At 38.5% G+C, this 21,072-nt stretch overlaps 2 protein-coding genes across 8 annotated transcripts in view; one reads left to right on the forward strand and one right to left on the reverse strand.

Moving 5' to 3' along the window:
- The window catches only part of daam1b (dishevelled associated activator of morphogenesis 1b), a 65,572-nt gene extending 49,661 nt beyond the window's left edge, over nt 1-15,911 (forward strand). For 6 of the 7 annotated variants that reach the window (XM_058378725.1, XM_058378727.1, XM_058378728.1 and 3 more), the window contains exons 12-26: nt 13-71; nt 186-373; nt 515-826; nt 1,203-1,310; nt 2,405-2,434; nt 2,640-2,737; nt 6,134-6,218; nt 6,501-6,607; nt 8,704-8,792; nt 9,411-9,579; nt 9,733-9,840; nt 11,161-11,221; nt 11,356-11,487; nt 13,945-14,115; nt 14,438-15,911. In XM_058378725.1, the coding sequence (XP_058234708.1) occupies nt 13-71; nt 186-373; nt 515-826; nt 1,203-1,310; nt 2,405-2,434; nt 2,640-2,737; nt 6,134-6,218; nt 6,501-6,607; nt 8,704-8,792; nt 9,411-9,579; nt 9,733-9,840; nt 11,161-11,221; nt 11,356-11,487; nt 13,945-14,115; nt 14,438-14,650 (1,930 nt within the window). In that variant the 3' untranslated portion in view covers nt 14,651-15,911. The remainder of the gene's footprint in view (nt 1-12; nt 72-185; nt 374-514; nt 827-1,202; nt 1,311-2,404; nt 2,435-2,639; nt 2,738-6,133; nt 6,219-6,500; nt 6,608-8,703; nt 8,793-9,410; nt 9,580-9,732; nt 9,841-11,160; nt 11,222-11,355; nt 11,488-13,944; nt 14,116-14,437) is intronic. The other variant, XM_058378731.1, reaches the window with a different exon arrangement.
- A 33-nt stretch (nt 15,912-15,944) lies between these two features.
- LOC131345713 (trans-L-3-hydroxyproline dehydratase) lies at nt 15,945-20,456 on the reverse strand. The gene is made up of 6 exons (XM_058378732.1): nt 20,301-20,456; nt 17,880-18,367; nt 17,618-17,787; nt 17,410-17,532; nt 17,160-17,297; nt 15,945-16,662 (listed from the first exon to the last, which is right to left on the reverse strand). The coding sequence occupies exons 2-6, from the start codon at nt 18,358-18,360 to the stop codon at nt 16,537-16,539; spliced, it is 1,038 nt and encodes a 345-aa protein (XP_058234715.1). The 5' UTR covers nt 18,361-18,367; nt 20,301-20,456; the 3' UTR covers nt 15,945-16,536.
- Between the last annotated feature and the right edge of the window lie 616 nt (nt 20,457-21,072).

Consider the following 21,072-nt stretch of genomic DNA (forward strand, 5'->3'; position numbering starts at 1 on the left):
TTTATTTTTCAGGCTCGTCAATGAAAATGAGGTTAAACAGTGGAAAGAGCAGGCTGAAAAGATGCGGAAAGGTTTGTAACCTGGGGGTTTTAGAACAATTAATTCATTTATTTGTTTTAAAAGATATTCTGTCAGAGGTGCCAGAATTGTTTAAAGACAGTAAGTTGAATTTTTACTTTGGGCAGACCACCACGAGCTTCAACAGAAGTTGGAGAAGAAGGAGCGAGAGTGTGAAGTCAAATCCCAAGAGAAAGATGATATGATGCAGACACTCAATAAGATGAAAGAGAAACTGGAGAAAGAGACAGGAGAACATCGACTGGTTAAGCAGCAGGTGGCAGAGCTTAATGCCCGCCTGCATGATCTCAGCACGGTATTCAAATCTCAGCCTATCAATAATTTTCAGTTGCATTTAATCTATTGCATTTATTTGCTCAACAGTGCACACAATTCAGCTATTAATTTTACTACATGGAACACTTTCAACTGATGTGGATTTATCTCCTTTCTAAAGAGGCAGGTAGCTATTGTCCCTGGTGGCCCTCCATTAATCCCTGGACCCCCAGGTGGACCTCTTTCCCTTCCACTTGCTCCTCCTCCCCCAGGAGGAATGATGCCACCTCCTCCACCCCCTCCACCCTCCGGTGCGATGTTGCCCCCGCCACCACCTCCTCCACCTGGTGGCCCTCCACCTCTCCCTGGACGCCCTGCTCTTGGTGGTCCACCGCCTCCTCCAGGAGCCCCTGTAGGCCCATCTCTCAAGAAGAAGAATATTCCCCAGCCATCAAATCCACTGAAGTCTTTCAACTGGTCCAAGTTGTCTGAGGTGAGGCTACTTGAGTCATCTGGACCAGGAGTTCTCATTTTGCAGTCAGTAGCCATGGACCATGGACACATCTTTATTTGTACCCACAGCAGTGCTCCAAAATCTAGTGAAAAGCTTCTTTCAGTAGACTGGAGATTATTATAACAGCAAAAAGAGATTAAATCTGGAATAAAATGTATTAAAAAGCACATCTGGGTCTGTTGGGCAGGTGACCACAAATATTTGGCTGTATGTGTATTATAAATGCATAGAATGGATCTGTTCTTTTAACCCCCCTTGCAGTAATAAGAAAAAGTAAGAAAAAACAAGGAATGATATAATCAAGTGGTTGTTGTATTAAGTCGCTGTAGTCACAAATTTGTTCTCATTCCTGCAGAATAAGTTGGAAGGCACAGTGTGGGCTGAAGTTGATGATTACAAGGTTTTCAAAATCCTAGACCTGGAAGACATTGAGAAGACCTTCTCAGCATACCAGAGGCAACAGGTTATTAGACAGAGGACTTTCTGTCCGTCTCTCTATCTTTCATTCAGGGCAAAATAAACAAGCATTTGCAGTTACTCATGCATGAGGATGTGATTTTGATGCTTGAGTTGTTTGTTGCTGTGCTAGCCAACAAAATATACAGAGTATGGAGTTGTAATTCTTATATGTTTACAATGGGTGGTAGTCTACATGATGTCATCAGGCAAAACAGAAGAGTTCTTAATGGAAAACAGGCTCTGGCGGTTGACTTCTGCTATGCTTATTTGCTTTTGAAAAATCTGGACTTGCATACCAAATCAAGAGCACTCTTTGAGTTTTGTTCCTTTTCTGAAAACCATGATTATGCTACTTTGCACATTAATTTAATAACTAATGCAAATCCATAGGCTGTGTCCGAAACTTTGCCCTATACACTATATAATGCAATTTAATATATTAGTAAGATATTAAAACAAAGAGCCTAACCTTGCAGCTATATAATACCCACAATGCATTGCGTTATTTGATTTGATTTGCACTCATCATCATCATAGAAACAGTACACAAACAGATTAAATATTCTGTAAAGGTATTTCTCAGTCATGTGACCTACATGTTAAACTGTACTCTGATTTGTCAGTGACTCTGACTGCGGAGTGATGAGCACATCCACACACTTAGTGTAAAATGTATTTAGTCACACATTTTGTTCCCTTTAATAGCATAGTACACAATGCTCCTGAATTTCTACTGTAGGGAATTGTGATTAGGGTACTGTTTCCTGCACAGCAAAAATCTAGCATGTTTAAAAAGTTGAGTTACGTTCTATTACCCATTACATTCACCCTATCAGTAATGCACTAGAATTGAGTGTGAGTCATAGTAGAATTGTTAATTAAGATTCTATATATTTTTATATATATATATATATATACATATTTAAAAAATGCATGAAGCTGACTGTAAATCCCATCATGCACTCCTGCTTTTGTGCATCCTGTCAATCATGATCAATCTCATCTTTTCTACTAGTCTGATTTTATTTGGCTGAATTCACAAATCACCGCTCCTTCTAACGTTTGCTGCATCTACTTTGCTTCTTGCTTGCGTTTTAGGACTTCTTTATGGTCAATAACAGCAAACAGGTAGGTGTAACTCCAAAGAAATCAATTGATTTTGTATAATTGTGACTTGATCAGTGCGTGAAATGCTGCTAATAACATAGATTAATGCATTGATTAACAGCCATGTCTCAGCATCTCAAGTTGAGTAGTATTGTTGTACAATACAAGTAAGTGTTAAGTGTGTCATGGATAATATGTAATATATTATCCATCATTGTTACTGCAGAAAGAGACCGAGGACGACACTCTGAGCTCAAAGAAAGTCAAAGAGCTCTCTGTCATAGATGGCCGACGAGCACAAAACTGCAATATCCTGCTCTCACGGTGAGTGATGCTTTTAGCCTTGGCTCCGAGTTTAACTCACGATTCAATGTTTCCGGATCCTTCTGGCTTCCAGACATGAGGTTATATCCTGTATGTAAAACTCACACTTTGATTTGATTGTGTCTCTTTTATGGTTCCATGGAAACACCTCTCCTCTGCTGTGTTATTTCCTGTTGAAGAAAGACTTTGCCAGTTCCTTTACTGATACAAGGGTGTTTTCGTTCAAGTCTTTGTCATTCAGTTTAACCATTTTAAAACTGTTTAATGAAAAGGAAACTGACTTCAGCATCAAGAAATTCTGTATTTGTATTTTTGGCACCTTGTTCACATGGAGATATCATTTAATAGATTTGACAACATGCTAGTTTCTGCCAGGAAGTGATATTTGAGCTTTTGATGACGAATAGTATTGGCTAACGTTCATTTCCCCTTCAGCTACTGTAATATAATGTTTTCTTGTGGCCATTATCACACAGACAGTCTTATGTGGTTTCATCAGAATATTTTTAGTTGCATAAAATTTCATGAGAGAGAGAGAGAGAGATTGAGTATCTAATGTTAATGGATTGAAGGCCTTGGTCATGTATAAAAGAGGACCTTTAACAGCTATTCAACCATGAAAATGGAAAAGGTTTCATATACATTTCAGCTCTCAGCATTACCTCGTCATTTCATTTGTAATTGTAAGTACGCTTCATCAAGCAACTATATATGACCGAAGAAAAAGCACATGTGGATAAAAGATGTATGAAGGTGAAGCTCGTTCATTTTGCTTCCTTTGTTAGAATTTAAGAGCAGATTTAGTTTCTTCCTCTACCCTTTGATGCATTTTTTATAGGTGAGACTGGATGATGAGAATGAGCTGGACTCACATGCTTGTTTCGTTCAAAGTTCTACACTTTTACAGAGTCGCCTCAGAGTGATTTACACGTAGGCTAAACTAAACGAGCCTACTTTCTCAGAGCAAGAGTACAGGTCTGGGATTACTTTCTCCCCTTTATGCTCAATTATGGATATTTGGATATGTTGGATCAGGACTGTAAGTGGTTTAACACATTATGATCAGTCATTATTTTTCAAGCAAAAACTTCTGGTTGCCACTCAGAAGTGGCTTGTGGTGTGAGAAACTAAAGTCATGAAAGTGTAACAGTTGGCTGCCCTCAGATTTATGAAAGCTCACTAATTGAATGTGGTTTGGCTTCATCTGGAAGCAGGAGATTTACTCTCATGAGTGTGTTTAAGTATTCCTGACTCAAATCACATGAAACAAACCAAAATGGCTCTTAGCATTTCCAATTGAGTTTTTTAAAGGAGAACAGGATACCACATCAAGGAGAGGCTTTACACAAATGAGATGGATTCATTAGATCGCACCAGTAAAAAAAAAAGCGGGATTATACGTGGAGTATACGTGTGCTCACGTTTGTGCTATTATTCTGCATATAATTAAAGGGAGAGCAGATGAACAAGCATGTGAAACCAGACTTTTTAATGAAACTGTTCTTCTAGAAAAAAATCACCATGTCAATGATTAGATGTGATTTTGATTAGTTAAATAAAAGCACTTTTATTACTCTGCTTATTATTAGCCTTTGATTATGTGGAATGTCTGCCATACAAAACCTTGTAAATTAGCGGTTACTATGGAAACAATACAAGCAAAGTAAACAAAACGTGCAGATTAGAGTGTGTTCCCTTACCTTTAATTAATTACTACGTTAGTAGTTTATTGGTGGTTGTGTTTTTCAAGACAAATAATCAACATGTCTGGGCTCTCCACTCTGTTGTTAAAACTACACTTTCTACATGGATTCTAAAAGATTTAGTCATTTATTATTTCTCATTCGTAGTGGCTGTTATTAAAGTGACGATATCTTACTGAAGAATCACATGAGTAGTATTCAAAGTTGAATGAAATTTCTAAGGAAAATGTGAGCCTTCCAGATTAGGTCTCAGTTACTAATGTTTATTGAAACTTTGGCTAACTGCTCAAAGCATGAAGAAAGAAAAAAAAGGACAGACTAATCGCAACACAGTTTCTTGCCATGTGGATATGTCTATGCACATGTTTCATCATTAGGGAGGATTTTCGTGAAGTAAGATGAGCCCTGAACATTTATTATGAGCTTAAGACCATCAGAAATATATTTAGATTGCGTTCACTTGAGGTAATAGTAATCATTGACTCGATGGAAGTGAAATAAACATGAGTATGCAATAGATTTTTTTTGTTGTTTTTAAGCATTAGCATCCTATTTATCTAGAAAATCCTATCTCGAGGTGGTATAAGAGGAATAAAACAGCCAGAACTATCCTATTTTTAGTCATTAAGGAATAAACATTCTTCTCTATTTATATATTTTCTCTGTTGAAGAGTTAATTAGACATAAGAAAAAAACATGTCTCTTTCCTGGATTATTTGGAACGTGTTCCATGCACGTTCCTGCGAATTTGCTGTTACTTTATAATCAATAACATATTAGAACAAGCTTTTTATTTGCCTTGCAGCCAGAACTACTGTCAGAGCTGCTGTTATATCAAAATAATCAATACCTCCAGACCAGTCAGATATGAGAATTCAACAGCACTGTGGTAAAAATCACGGCCTGGAGGTGTTCCACGTCCTGTTGGTGGTTCCCCACCTTCCTCTTTCTCAGTCTCTGGCAGAGGAACTGAGAATGCTCTCCAATCCAGATCTCAGGCCTGTCAAACACCTGTTGTGTTTGGCAGATTCACCCATGAAGCAAACCCAATAACAGCAGCACTCTTCACGCTGACTATGTGCTGTGTGTAATCCAGCAGGACTGGGCTTGCAGTGATATACTTTCCTTCGCACTGTTGTGATAGCATGGAGCTGTTTCGTCACATCATCTTGCTTCAATAAGAATCGTGTAAACTTCGATGGAAGTAGTTCATACAAAGAGCGAGTCTTTTTACTATTTTACGAATTATTATATTGTATGTATTCAAGTACCATTGTTCCATAGGTTTAACCTAGTAGTTTTTGTGGTTAATGTGGCTGGTTAATCAAGTCCTAATGCAGTACAGATGCCAAACCATATTTATGAACATTGATTGAACATCATTCTATGTGACACGAACTCACCCGGGGGAAATTTGATACCTTTTCTAATTCTTTTGCTCCAAACATGAACTGAAAATTGTTCTGGGAGTTGAGGTAGTGGTTGGAACAAATGTTTATGGTTAACTTGTGATAAAGAGCATGCATCATTTCCTTATGCCAATGAGGCATGTGTTGCTTTTGGACTACTAGCAACAGGATATGAATGGTCTAGACTCAAATCTGTACTTAACACACTCGCACTTTATTATGACTTCATTATCAGTGGTTCATTCATTTCTGACAGGTTTCTGTTTCCTGTTTCTTTCTTTCAGCTTGAAACTCTCCAATGAGGAAATGAAGAGGGCTATCATGACTATGGATGAACAGGAAGATCTGCCTAAGGACATGCTAGAGCAGGTATACACCAGGAAAAATAACGATTCTAAAAAGTCTTAAGGAAATGTTCTGGTTTCTGACTCAGAGTGTATTATTTTTTTAAAACGGAGAACTTTTGCAGAAACAGTTTTGTATTTCTTCAGTAAATGTGAATTACGTTATTGGCTACAGATTTAGAAAATTCACTCTAGACCACAATCTGTAGTGCTTCTAACGAGAAATGTGCATGAAGCTGTGGAGAGTGCAGTTTTTAGGGGTGGTTGGGGTAATGTTTACTCATTTTGGAGGTTTTCTATCCTGCAGATGTTGAAGTTTATCCCAGAGAAGAGTGATGTGGATCTGCTGGAAGAACATAAACATGAACTGGACCGGATGGCAAAAGCAGATCGTTTTCTCTATGAGATGAGCAGGTGGGAAAGTTACTAAAGTTAACTGTTGTCCATGGTACACTGATGTTGTTATTAGCACTGGCCTGTAAAGACTGAAGCAATATTTGCTCAAACCACACAAGCCACATGTTAATGATTAAATATTAATAGTGGTTACTGAAACACAGAACACATTAGCAATGCTCACTTTTACTGCTTTTTGGCTTCTTCTAGCTAGATTTCATCCTTTATTAGTGTGGCACTGATTCCTAAGCAATGTTCTTAGGTAAAGTCTCACATAGGTCATCCAAGTTCTAACATGTTTTTGATTGGATCATTAAATAGGCTGAGTTAATCAGTTCTTGCTCATCACTTCATCATGTCCTCTCCTGAGAGCCAATATGCCAGTGGAAATGAGGCATGGTGGAAGTTAACACATCAAGTACAGATTTTGAACTGAAATGAACTGCATGTGAAAAGATGATTAGGGGATTAATAAATAACAGGAGCTAATAAAAAGCAAAGTAATCATTACCTTATAGTATTTTTAATAGTAGTTTAATCTGTATACTCAGTAGTAAATACTATACTTGGATATTAAACATTTATTGGATGCTATGATTCATATCATCACTAAATATTATAAGTTAGTTAATGTTATAACCTTTAGATAGTAATCTTTGTTTATATTCTAACAAATAATTCTCAACATGTATAAACATTTTGTTATTTAACATTTATTGCCATGAAATGGTTTAGATACTTTTTGTGATGAATCAATAAAATTTCAAAAGTAGCCAATAATACTAGTCTAATAATAATTTGTGAATAGTAATTTGTTAGTAATTACTAATTAATTACTATTATTACAGTTGATTTTATACATAATATAATAGTGTAGTGTTTCTCTCCCGGAGAATAGGTTGGGTCTCTCTCTCTCTCTCTCTCTCTCTCTCTCTCCCTGAGGCCTACATTTTGAATCCTCACACATTTAACATCGCAAAAGTTTTAATTTGGCAGTGAATTGCTGTCATGCTGTTCAGCTCACAATACTTCATAGTAAATTTCATGATGTTGGCTCACAGTGTAGCTGTATGTGAATCCAGTCACTACAAAAGAGCATTTCTCATTCATGACGGCCACCCATGACTTTATAGCGTCGTGTATTAATCTAAGAGTCTCACCCTGTACCTCAGACATCCTTGAATTCTCATTCATGTAGTATTAAAGTAAAGTGAATCCTGTGTGTCTGAATCTGGACTCAGGAGAGTGTTTAACATTCATATTTGTTGTAACTGTTTTTATCCACTTAACATTGTCTTGCATTCTGAGTGAAAGAAATGAAGCCAACAAATCTTAAGCAGGTGTCTAGGAAAAGGGCTTTTTTTTTTAATGAGGCTACAGTAAAAGTGCAGTTTATATGCTTTCCACTCTATGTGGATGTGTGGCCTATGCGTGAGAAAGACATTTGCGACCTCCAGCTAGGAAAAAAGCAGAGTTTTCTTGACCGAATCCTGCAGTGTTGTAGTGTTTAATTATAGTTGCCAGGGTGACATCCCTTCACCCTACACACAAGTGCTGAATGTAACACCAGGGTGCTACGCTCAACGCTCAGGGTCACAATCTGTTTGCTTTTCCTGTAACAATCAGTCAAATCCTTTGCCTTTTAAACTTCACATTCAAAGCGTGAGACTGAGAATAATGAGTGAAGAGTTTTCCTCTCTCAGATCAGGGCTTCACTGCTTGTGCCATTTTCTGGACCTTTGATGGTGGTCTTATTATTTGTGCTAAGAATAGATTTATTTTGTAGACATAGTAAAGGTTTTTAATATTGTAAGAATATTATTCTTGAAATGCCTGGGAAAAGACACTTAACATTCAAAGGACATGATTAGGTTAAATCCCGAAAATAGTATCTCAAATCTAAGTGTTTTTAATGAATCAATCAATTTATAATCAATAAGTCCACCCATCAATATCTGTTTATATCAATTGTATCAGTTAATGAAATAATGTATATCAGTGAATGTATTGGTTTTTATTCAGACTGATTGAATGAAAGATGCGCTAAATGATAGTGATGGATATTACGGAGATTTTTTTAATTTATTTGTTTTTGTTTTTTACTTTTTCCCCAGAATAAACCATTACCAGCAGAGGTTACAGTCTCTGTACTTCAAGAAGAAGTTTGCAGAGAGAATTGCAGAAATAAAGCCCAAAGTTGAAGGTATGTGTTCTCTTCATTCTCAGATTTGGATACATTTTATGCTTCTATTTATAGAAGCATATAATCACTTGGTTAATGTGCTCAGTGTGTGTGTGTGTGTGTGTGTGTGTGTGTGTGTGTGTGTGTGTGCATGCACCACAGGTTAACACAGTTATTATATAACCGCCTCATCACAAGAATTTTAGCAGATGGAGATTATTTGAAGTGATTAATCATTAAATTCATTTTATGGTTTTGTGTAAAAGCACATAGTTGGTAAATACATTTAGGTTCCATTTGTTTCTTGATATAATCTAATCACTAGACCATCACATGTAAATCATGTAATGCTGTATGTTTGTTTTTGATAAAGAACTTGTTTTTCCGAAATTTTGCAATATTTCATGCAACTATTAACAGACAAAATCACGTGTCAATCTCAAAATGTTGGCAAATTGCTGTTGTATAAGAGGATGAACTACTTCATCTCATCACTGATTCATTTCCTAAACCAACACATCTTGGTCTTATTCCTTGTCTTGCCTATTTCAGTAATAGTTTGTCTTTGCATTGTTTACTGTCTAAATGTGAAAAGTGAAAAACGTGTCCAGTGCACTAAATGAGTGTTTTGTTCTCCAGCTTTAATTAAAGCCTCTAAAGAAGTGCTGCAGAGCTCAAACCTTAAGCAGCTCCTCGAGGTTGTGCTGGCATTTGGAAACTACATGAACAAGGGTCAGAGAGGAAATGCTTACGGTTTTAAAGTGTCCTCGCTCAACAAGATCGCTGATACCAAGTCTAGCATTGACAAGTAAGAGAACTGTGACTTGAAAAATACGATTAGTGTTTTGAATCTAATTGACAAACATATTCCTCAGATGGGTGTAGTGTTGTAATTAATCCAGGTTTTCAGCATGAACTTTCTTTGTGATATTCTAAAGGTCTTTATCTCCATGTTCTGTAGAAACATCACTCTTTTACACTACCTGATCACCATCCTAGAGAAGAAGTACCCAAAAGTCATGCGGTTCCAAGAGGACCTCCAGAACGTGCAAGAAGCCGCTAAAGTCAAGTAGGTCTAAACGCAGACTGGTTACGGTACTGAGCCGAGATTTATAACTCCTGTAGGCATACACACAATAAATGGATTTCGGAAATGGTTTCCTACGGTCTCGTTGCCTTCCTTTCGCCAGCTTCAAATCTACCCATATGCAGAGTGAAATAAATTTATGTTGTGAGGAAATGAGGCCCTGGCCTCAGCTCACGAAGGCGCTGAAATGTGAAAGTGCTCTCGAGAGAGTTTTAGCAGCGCTGGAGTAATGCAAAGTCACGGCCACCAGGATAGCCAGAGTGAAAAGCGGAAAGGCTTCCTGGTCAAAAACTCCACAGGTTGAAGAGGGATTAAGACCAAATCCTAGCTATTGGACACATGATCCTTATGAGGTAGAACTTGAACTGTGACCAAAAAACTGTGAAAAAAGCTCCATCCTAGCAGCTGTCTTTACTCTTTTGGACTTCATGCTTCAATGCGACTGTGTTCTCAGTGTAGCTGAAATGAAAGCAAGTGTGTGAAAAAGCTATTCAGTCATCAGTAGAGCTCTAAACTGTGGAGCCAGGGTGACTAATGTGATAACGCATGCTTCTTGAGTAAAGTGGTCACAAGACTGCCCACACTTGATCTCATTTCAGAAACTAAAGAGAGCGAGAGACTAGATCATTCAGTGCCTCTCTGTATCACTTTACCTCAGGCAGAATGGCCATTGTTCAAGAGATGATGACACTGTTCTCACACACTCACGTCAGTCTATGTTCTAAGCGACTCTCATTGCCTCATTCTAACATCTGCCACTTTCTACTAAGAGCCCTGAAGCATGTGTGGTAAATATGCTGATTAACATATGCGTGAATGTAAGTGTATTTGCAGTTTTGCATCTGTGCAGGACTCATCTGCATTTGTATTGTGTTTATATATGCAACTGTGACAGAGGAAAGTCATCAGTGATCGCCCCAGTGCTCAGTTGTTGGGCTCTTAAAGCCAGCAACAAGTTTAAAGAATCACTGTAGAAAAGAAAAAACAAGAGAAAGGGAACAAGGTTGATACAATTGAGCTTGTAATTTAAAGTGTCATATTAATTTAATAATAAAATGATGCTCATATAGAATAACAGCTCAAAAAGTCCAGGAACACAAAGTTTAGTGCCACTAAATATATATGATGCTTAATGCCTGATGTATTTTATATTTGAATGGTGCCTCTGACTTTGTGACTGCAAAAGTTTTAACTTCCCTGCAACCATTCTGGTGCTAAATTGGGCAAATTTTTTTGGTATATTGTACTATATAGACCCAAAGACCTGTTCTAGTAACATGTATCCTTTTTGTACATTTATAGTATGACCGAGTTGGAAAAGGAAATCAACAACCTGCGCAGTGGCTTGAAGAATGTGGAAAATGTAAGCACTGATCAGTTGTGCCACATGTGTTTTGTTATCTACACAAAACTTAAGTCCACATCTGTTTCTTGATCCTATGTATTTGCCCATAAACATGTTTGAGAACATTTCTCTGATCTGTTTATCATGTACAGGAGCTGGAATTCCAGAAAAAGCGTCCACAGGAGGTGGGAGATAAGTTTGTGCCTGTGGTCAGCCAGTTTGTTACACTCGCCAGCTTCAGCTTTTCTGATGTAGAAGACTCCCTTACTGAAGCCAAGGAACTGGTGAGTGTGTTTGTACATGCGTGTGTCGCATACGTGTGTGTGTATGTGCGTGGCGTTGAGTGAGATGCGATGCAGAGCTCCGTGTGCTTCCTTCTGAGGCCAGCTGTAGAAACAGGCTGCACTTCTGCCTGCTGAGTGCAGGAGCTGACCTCTGACCTCTTGCTGTGAGCATTTCCTATGGAATGACCCTGGCACTCTTCTCAACCCCTGGAGGCTCGACAGGACACAGAACCCTAACAGGACACACACCTTGCTTTGAGTGTACATCTGTGCTGAAGGAAGTAATAATACGCAGTTAGAAATCCTCAGAAACAGCAGGCCCAAAAAGAAAACTGCTTATGTTTGTAAGCACAGGATGCAGAATATCTCAAAATCAGTCATAGTTAGGTGATGGCGTCTTCAGTATCCCAGAATATCATGAAAAGAATTGTTTAATGTTCAAGAACAGTGGTCTAAAAACATCTGCAACCTGTTCAGTCATTTAAAATGCCACGTCTATGAAATAATATTATGATATAATTTGAAGATGCTCCCTCAACCTAACTGCTAGTCCTACCTGACAATTCTTTGTCCTAATTTGTCACAATTCACAATGTATTTTGTTCATTAGTAAACATTAGCAGACTCGCTATTAGCTAGCTAGTAAGGGAGCACACAGTTGTCCCAACAACACGAGTGAGATTTCAGAGTCATGAAAATATCCCAGTACCAATCACCATTTTATACATTATACTAACATTAATGATGCCAGCGCATTATCACATTAAACCTATACCCATGGTAATCAGCCTTCCAAGATGAGCTTTTTTTTTAAAATATTTATTTATTTATTTTATGGACACTTTAAATGATTTTGGCAGCCGATCAGCAGCAATATATTTTAATTTAATATTTTAATATTTTTATTTTAATCCATTATACTATAAATATACCTTGTCAGTTGTTAAGAAGCACAATTATCTCGAGTTTATTGCTGCCAACATGTCATTCTCGAATGCTTTATTTAGTAATATTTTATGGATACAATAGCATAATGTCCTCTATTTAGATCTAAAGATGGATGGCAACGATTCCTTTCTCTATCCTGTGAAGTTTACACACTTGTGCAGTAACAGCTATCAGATTAATGATATACATGTACTGAATAACCTGAATATTCAGCTCATTTCTTCTTGATATCCATTAACTGCTTTAATTTTGTCATAGTATGTTGTTCATGCAGGAAATTGAATAATTTTAACTGCTGAAAGTAACCAAATTCATTGTAATTTACTTAACACTTTTTCCCCAGAGGCCAAAAAATGGAATTTGTGCCTGGTTTGTTCAGCATTGAATGTCTTTGTCATGTCACACTCCACAGTGGTGATTAATGGCTCTTATGAAAATAGACACCCAGGGCTTTGTAGTTTTTTAAGTGTTTCTGTTTTACCAAGCCTACTAGGGACAATATTTTCATAGAAGCCAGTTTTTTTGTTCTCCAAATGTGTCCATCTTCAAAGTAAATGGTGATATCAAACCCATTTCTGCTCTCTAAGAGGCGCTTGTTCATATAAGTCTCTAAAATTTAACCTTGTTATCATTAACCACTAAAATACTGTGTAGGATTATTTGAAGTTGGATAAAAACATCTCCCACTGAAAGCCAACAGTGTTCTGACTCATTTTATATCAGACTTTTGATAAAAAATAATTCATTTGTTTATACTGATGACTGATTTCCAATGTACTAGTAGAAATTTAAAACTGAAGTAAGTGTCTAAGACGTTCCCATTAACTCCCCTCTAAAACTTGTATAATGGAGGCATTTCCCACTCTGTTACTGTATGTACCTCACCCTGGGCCTCCAGTCTACTGAAAGTGATATTAAGATAGGAGGAGAAAGTGCGTGAGGGAGGGGATGAAATAAAACCATGTGATATTCTTTGGCTCAGACTCATGCTGCTTTAGAGAAGGTTAGACCCATATGGCTGCGATAAAGGCACATCAAAGGCATTGTGGGAAGGCTTGGCCTCCTCCCCTATGGAGAGGCAGCATGAGGCTACACTGGTGCCATGTCAGTGTCCCCGTCTCCCTTTTCCTCATGGCTTTCCCTGAGTTTTTTAGCCGCTAGTAAAAATTTGAGCTTAACAAGACTACCGGTACGTGAACACCAGCTGTGTGCAACAGGATTTATTTACCACATGTACATTAGACCCCTGCTGATTGTCCCTCTGTTCTGTCATCTCCAATTTAGTTTGTTTTTCTCTTATTTCACATGTCTCTAGTGTCACTTGTTTAGGACAGAATTGCACTAAGATGCCAGTGTAAACGTGTTATTTTTTTTTTTTAATGAATCTAGACTAATGATGATAAATTGGTAAAATATTTCTTGCTGTTAACATTAAATTCCTTTTGTTTTAAGTGTCTGAATATATCAGTGATGAGATCCAGAGCCTCATCTTGTTTCCGTATTCTACAGTTTGATAAAGCGGTGAAGCACTTTGGTGAAGATGGTGGGAAGATGCAACCGGATGAGTTCTTCGGCATCTTCGACCAGTTCCTGCAAGCCTTCGCAGAAGCTCGGCAGGAGAACGAGAACATGCGGCGACGCAAAGAGGAAGAGGAGCGCCGGGCACGCATGGAGGCGCAGGTGAGGAACTCGTCCTCCACGTATACGGAGGTTCAACTTACATGAAAGCTGGAATAGTAAAATCATAGGAGTCTTCTGGGAATAGAGAATTAAATCCGGTTACTTTAGATAGTATCATGACGGTTATAAGCTTGCTCTTGTCTTAACTGGCAAAGCAATATTTTCATAGGAAAAGCCAGTGACTGTCTAGAAAACCTGTAATTACTGCGGTCTCCCGAAAGCATGTCATGCCTTCATGCAATTGAAAGGGCTGAACTCTCTTTTATACAGTACATGTAAAACCTGTTTTAAAATCCGCTCTGCTCTTGTCCCTGTCTTGCAGCTAAAGGAGCAGCGAGAGAAAGAAAGAAAAGCTCGGAAGGCCAAAGAGACCGGAGAAGACAACGGGGGCGAGTTTGATGACCTGGTGTCAGCGCTACGCTCCGGTGAAGTGTTTGATAAGGACCTGTCCAAGATGAAGCGCAACCGCAAACGTATCAACAGCCAAACCACAGACACAGGCAGAGAGCGACCCATCACTAAACTCAACTTCTGAGATGTGGCTGCTTTGGCCACAATGCTTAACCTTCTCACCTAAGGCCCATTCCGTCATCTGTGCTATCCAGAACTGTTCCTTCACTGGACAATACTGCCTCACAGTGGAGGACTTGGAGAGCACTCATTTGCAACACATCTTTAAACTTCATATGGAAAGAGGAATTATTGGCCTGAGGGTTTCTGTCCACATATTTTGCTCCTTCTGACTCTGAGGACTGTAAAGGGGGTACTGCTTATAAAGTGGAAAGATATGTTTATAATTTCTAAGACTATGGCTGCCAAGATATTCTTCTTCTTCTTTTTTTTTTTTTTTTTTTGAGGAAATTGAGTTTTCACCTTGGTGCTGGTGCACCAAGATTACAGACTTGGAAGACAAAACAAAAATTGCTAGTCAAATCTGGATTTGACCTAGGAGGAACACATAACATGGGTACAGCAATCTTTGTTTTTTTTCCACTTTTACATCATTCAGAAAAAGGCCAAACTCACATCTTTATTAAAAAAACAGCACGAGTTACTCATTGGCTCATTCTTGAAATTGAGGCATGGCATGCAGGATAGAACTTGTCTAAATGTGTCTGGACCTGTTACCTGGAGATTAAGCTTAGTAATAAAGAAAAAAAAAAGACCCGACATGGTTAATTAACAAGCAACATAATCTGCTCCAAGCTATAACTTAATCTTAGTGCAGAAAACAGACCCGAAGAACTCAACACTAAACAGCTTTAAATGGCTATGCTTTTTCCTTTTATTATTAAGGACCATTTTTTTATATAGTGAGCTTTTATTGAATACTAATCACAGTAACCAGGGGTATGGGTTGTGTAGGTTGTTTATTACACGGTTATTGAGAATTGCATTGGATATCAGACACAGGCTGGCTGAAGAACATTTTTAAAGATAAGTTTTAGATAAGGAGTTGGCCCAGGCCCACGTCGTTTCAAACACTGTGGATGCTCCTTTTGTGCAGATTCTATGCATTTATGTTGTTGGATCTTTCATCAAGACAGATGGTCATGTGAAATCTGTAGACTTATTTAAAAAGAAACATCCCAGTAAGTAAATCAATGCAAGAGACTCTCCCTCAGCTCTTCCTTCATCACTGGATATATTCCAGTATTTTTATCCACAGTGTATGTTGTGACCATGTGATATGCCTACATTGAACTATGTTTGTAATTTAAAGTAAAAAAAAAAAAAAAATGCCTTCCATTGTAAGATGGCGCTTAAAAGAGAATAAATGGAAAAATTTGAATGTTTTCTCTTGTATTAATGTTTTCCAAAATGGGTAACACCAGTACGCAATGAAACATCTCCTCTGAGCAATAACTTTAGCTAGTGTCAAGTTTGAACTTTTGCTTTGAATAATAACTTGAGGTATAAAAAAAACAAAAACAAAGTAAAATTTAACATAGTTCACAAATAATCAGTCAACTGTTGATGATTAAAACACATTAGAACTTACAGATGTTCTATGAGGGGGGGGGGGGAAGGAGAAACAAGACACAATGTGGTGTACAGCCACAGGAAACTAATCACTGGGGTGGTGTGAGGCACATGTTTTATTCCTCATTTAGCCAATATTATTGATGTTATAGCAGATCTATCAACAGCCTTTCGTTTTTTTCCTCTTTCATAAAGTCAGCAAAATTGATTAAAAGTTGCAAAATTCTTAAATGTGAAACGAGTAAGAAAGCCTTGTGCACTTAATTCAACTGTTACAAAATGTAATTGCTATCATCCAACAAAGGAAATATAAATCCAAGCTAACGTGCATCCCAGCAGTTATGGTCCCTAATGAAGCACAGAAATGCACTGCCATGATGATAAAAGGACACAGACTGTTTATTTATTCTGGCTTGTTAGATCTCCGCTTTAGCATTCTCATCGGAGGAGGAAGCCATTCTTCAGGGTATCGTCGTTCTCCAGAGTGAAACTGGCCACACCGCTGTAGTAAGCATGACCTGCAACCTCCACCACCACTGCACTGAACTCCCCACACGTCGTCTCCTTTAAACACACATCATTCACTTTACTAAAGGTATCTAGCGATATATAGGTCATATCATTCTTGCACAGCTAGAACGTTTATTTTTCTGAACCATCTGTACTGGGGACTACAACCTTGTAAGGATGACTGATTTCCCACTTCAGCTTAAGAATGCCTTTGAAATTATCAGATTTTTTTTTATGTTTTTGGGACGTCCGTCTGTCTGAGAGTCTCATGTGATCTCTCAAACTATGGAGGTGAAATGTAGAATTTATATGGACTTAATACTGTAACCAAAAGGTTTTGAAATGGATTCAAACGAGATCACGATCACAGCAAGGTCAAAAGTTTTTTCTTTAATAGCTTCTTTCATATTTAAAGTATATTTTATTTTCTATAGGTTATGTCTGGCATACAAAAGAATAACTAGATGACTTGGTATGAAAGGCATTCTGCACTGGCATCGAGTTCTAGTTGTTTAAATTTAGCTGGATTATATACTATTGGCTTTGTATACCTGTACTGCCTTCCCTGTAAATATAGTTCCTGTGGTGCCGCTCTTGAAGCTCCTGGTCTTGTGCAGCTGGATCTGACCTTTGTGGTGCTGCAGAGCAATGCGAGCTGTCACACCTGAGCCTGTGGGGCTCCTGTCCACCTAAAACCAACCAAAATTTGATTTTATTTACATAAATGCCTCAACGAAATCTTTGCAAAGGGTGTACTTTGTTTTAGAAGCTTTAATATCAATGTAGATGGGGCAGTCTTACCTGTGCATCAGCAAACACACACACATTGGCTGTAGGCTCATCCGAGAAATCATCTTTACCATCTGTGAGGATGGTGCCATATAGAAAAGCCAGATCTTCACTAACAGGATGGTGGAGCTTCACCTGTCATAAAAAAGGAAGGCAAAGCACCATTTTCTCTCAGTATGTCCTTTATTTTATGTAATCGTACCAGCTCTTTGTGCTGTACCTGAGATTTGACTGCATTAGTTACAGCAGTGGCTGCATCCACTAAATCTCTGGTTCTGGACTTATTGACATCCAGTCCAAATATTTCAGCATTCACAAAAGCATAGAGAGCTCCTCCATAGCTTATGTCCACTGTGATTTCACCATATCCTGGAACGGTGACTTTCACATCTATAAAGAATATACAATAAGTTAAATTTGTTACGTTCCCCAGAAATGGTTGATTAAAAAAAATTCTAACAGAAGAAATAAGGACCGGTCACCTGTGGCGAAAGCGAACGCTGGCACGCTGTGGAACCTCACTGCTCCTGTTTTACCGTTGCTATACTCCACAAAAGCCTTCACCAGACCACATGGACAGTGGATGTTTATTTGGGTCTCGGGAGAAGTCGGAGTTTTTACCAAACCGTAGTCTACAGCAAAACGGCCGAGAGCGATCACAGCATGGCCACACATGGTGCTGTAACCCTCATTGTGCATAAACAGAACCCCGAGATCCGCTTCAGGTATCTCGCTTTCTACTAATAACGCTCCATACATGTCATAGTGGCCACGGGGCTCGAACATTAGCACTTTGCGTAGATGATCGTGATGGTCTCGTACATACCGCCGCTTGGCGAGCACAGTGTCTCCACTCACGGTAGGATAGCCGCTTACGATGACACGTAAAGGTTCTCCTCCAGTGTGCATGTCAACCACAGACAGAAAGGGTCCATCATGAGGTGGCAATTTTGGAAAATCCATCTGATTCCTTAAAATAGTTACAAAATAATGCATTTGAGTGAAGTCTATGGCCATTTCCTCATAAATTTAATCAATGTCTAAATTAATAGTAACCATCTTATTAACTACACTTATCATTAATCACATGTTCCCGGTCTGAAGTGGTCAGTATCTATCAAAAGTGGTCCAAGGAAGGAACAGTGGTGAACCAGCGACAGGGTCATGGGTGGCCAAGACTCATTAATGCACATGGGTAGGGAAGGCTGGCCCATGTGGTCGGATCCAACAGATGAGCTATTGTTGCTCAAACTGCTGAAAAAATTAATGCTGGTTCTGATAGAAAGGTGTCAGAATACACAGTGCATTGCAGTTTGTTGCGTATAGGGCTGCATGGCCGCAGACCGCCAAAAGCCTACAATGAGGATGGGAGCATCAGAATTTGGCCACGGAGCAATGGAAGAAGGTGGCCTGGTCTGATGAATCACGTTTTCTTTTACACCACGTGGATGGCCGGGTGCGTTTGTGCCGCTTACCAGGGGGACACATGGCACCAGGATGCACTATATGTGGATGTTTGACATGTACCACCTACCTAAGTATTGTTGCAGACCATGTACACCCTTTCAGGCAAGCAGTATGGGATGGCTGTGGTCTCATTCAGCAAGTTAATGCACCATGCCACAAAGCAAAATTGGTTCAGGAATGGTTTGATGACCACAACAACGAGTTTGAGGTGTTGACTTGCACTCCAAATTCCCCAGATCTCAATCCAATCGAGCATCTGTGGGATGTGCTGGACAAACAAGTCTGATCCATGTAGGCCCCACCTCGCAACTTACAGGACTTAAAAGATCTGCTGCTAACATCTTGGTGCCAGATACTACAGCACACCTTCAGGGATCTAGTGGAGTCCATGCCTTGATTGGTCAGGGCTATTTTGGCAGCATAAGGGGACCAACACAATATTAGGCAGGTGGTCATAATGTTATATCTGATGGGTGTATACACTATATGGCAAAAAGTTTGTGATGCCTTATATGTGTTATCATCAAGGTTGGGTGCACAGAATAGTACAGGATGACTTTGTATGCTTCTGGTATTACAATTTCCTCTTGCTGGAAATAAAACACTCATATTCATTCAAGCATGACAATGCACCTGTGCACAAATCTCAGTCCATGAAGACATGGTCCGCCACGGTTAGAGTGTAAGAACTGGACTGACCTGACCTCAACCTCACTGAACACCTTTGTGATCAACTGGAAGACTGACTGCATTCAGGTCTCCTCACCCAACCTCAGTACCTGACCTCCTTACTGCTCTTCTGGCTCAGTAAACACAAATTCCAGAGAAGAGGAGCTTATTATAACAGCAGGGAGACTAAATCTGTTTAGAAAGCACATATGGGTGTGACCGGTCAGTTGTCCTTTGACTTTGGCCATATTGTAAATCTATTGCATGATCCATTTATATTCATTGATATCTAGCCCCGCATAAACATCAGATTTTGACCATTATAAAGTATATTCTTATTTTTTCTGCTCAGCAGCAACATAGAAATGTTGAACATTAACTGAAATAAACTAATGCCAACATCTCTCTCTCACACACACACACACACACACACCTCTGCTGGTGTTAATGCTGTGTCGATAATGATCCTACAGTTTACAGCATGTTACTGTCATTTAGTACAGTCCACAGGTCAGCTCTATAAAGTACATCAGGGCAAAGTTTGTCTCACTTATACAGCTGAAGTTCAACCATAAATCCACTTTTCAGTCAGAGGTAAACATGTCAGAAATCTTCACACTTCCATAATAAATAAATGAGAATATTTCATTGTTTCGTTGTTCGTTCAATCAACACCCGATACTTTCCCCCAAAGATCCCTGACCAAGCACTGATTTATAAAATAAAAAACAAATGATTTAATACTGCACAAAAAAACTTTTGCTTACCGTTAATGGCTAAAAATATATGAACTGGAATAACAAGTTAAACTTCTGCCTTGTTTTTAAACTCTTAATCTGCAAACTGCGTGCCACCGTAGCTATATCTATCTTTGCCACCTGCTGAATCCCAAATAGCTCCCTTACTTTCCTTAAAAGTGCACTACAATCATTCAGGAATTATACTAAGAACCTTTACACACTGTGAAGTGCACTATACAGAATTGATTTGGGATTCAGCCTGTAACAGAAGGCCTTTGCTGCCCCCTGCTGGTCTGGATGTAGAGAAAGGGACATCTAAAGGCAGCATGCAGTGGCTTCTAGTGGTACTACTTATTTACTGCATAAAATTATTCCTGTTTTGTTTTCTCGTTGTCTTGTAAGCTGGTTAATGATTCTTTACACTACTGAAGATATATTTTACTTTATGCAAACACAGAAAACACACACATACCAAAAAGCACAAATAACAAAACTGTCCATGTAGCCCATTGTTCATAAACACTACCAATTTAGATTTGATAGAAATGACATGTGATTTATTATTAACTATTTAACTATTTATTATTTGCTATTTAAGACATTTCTGTCACACTTCTCTCCTAAAACTTTTCCATGAACAAAGAGGTAAGGCCTGTCAGCTCTTAAAGGTGCAATAGCGTTCATTTTTATAGCTTACTTGTACAAATAATATGAAATATATGTAGATCAATAACAATTTTTGTATGTAGGAAAAACAAAGATTAAGCCATGGCTTTACCATAAAAAAAAAAAATTGTTT

Source organism: Hemibagrus wyckioides, linkage group LG25 (genome assembly GCF_019097595.1).
Source record: "Hemibagrus wyckioides isolate EC202008001 linkage group LG25, SWU_Hwy_1.0, whole genome shotgun sequence".
Lineage (NCBI taxonomy): Eukaryota > Metazoa > Chordata > Actinopteri > Siluriformes > Bagridae > Hemibagrus > Hemibagrus wyckioides.

Bases quoted from the DNA above. Each gene is read 5' to 3' on its own strand.
- LOC131345713 (XM_058378732.1), bottom strand. From the start codon at position 18,360: ATGGATTTTCCAAAATTGCCACCTCATGATGGACCCTTTCTGTCTGTG. The intron at 17,533-17,617 runs GTACAGCACAAA...TTTTTATGACAG, and splicing joins CTAATGCAGTCAAATCTCAG to GTGAAGCTCCACCATCCTGT. The intron at 16,663-17,159 runs GTATACAAAGCC...GTGTGTTTAAAG, and splicing joins TTACAGGGAAGGCAGTACAG to GAGACGACGTGTGGGGAGTT.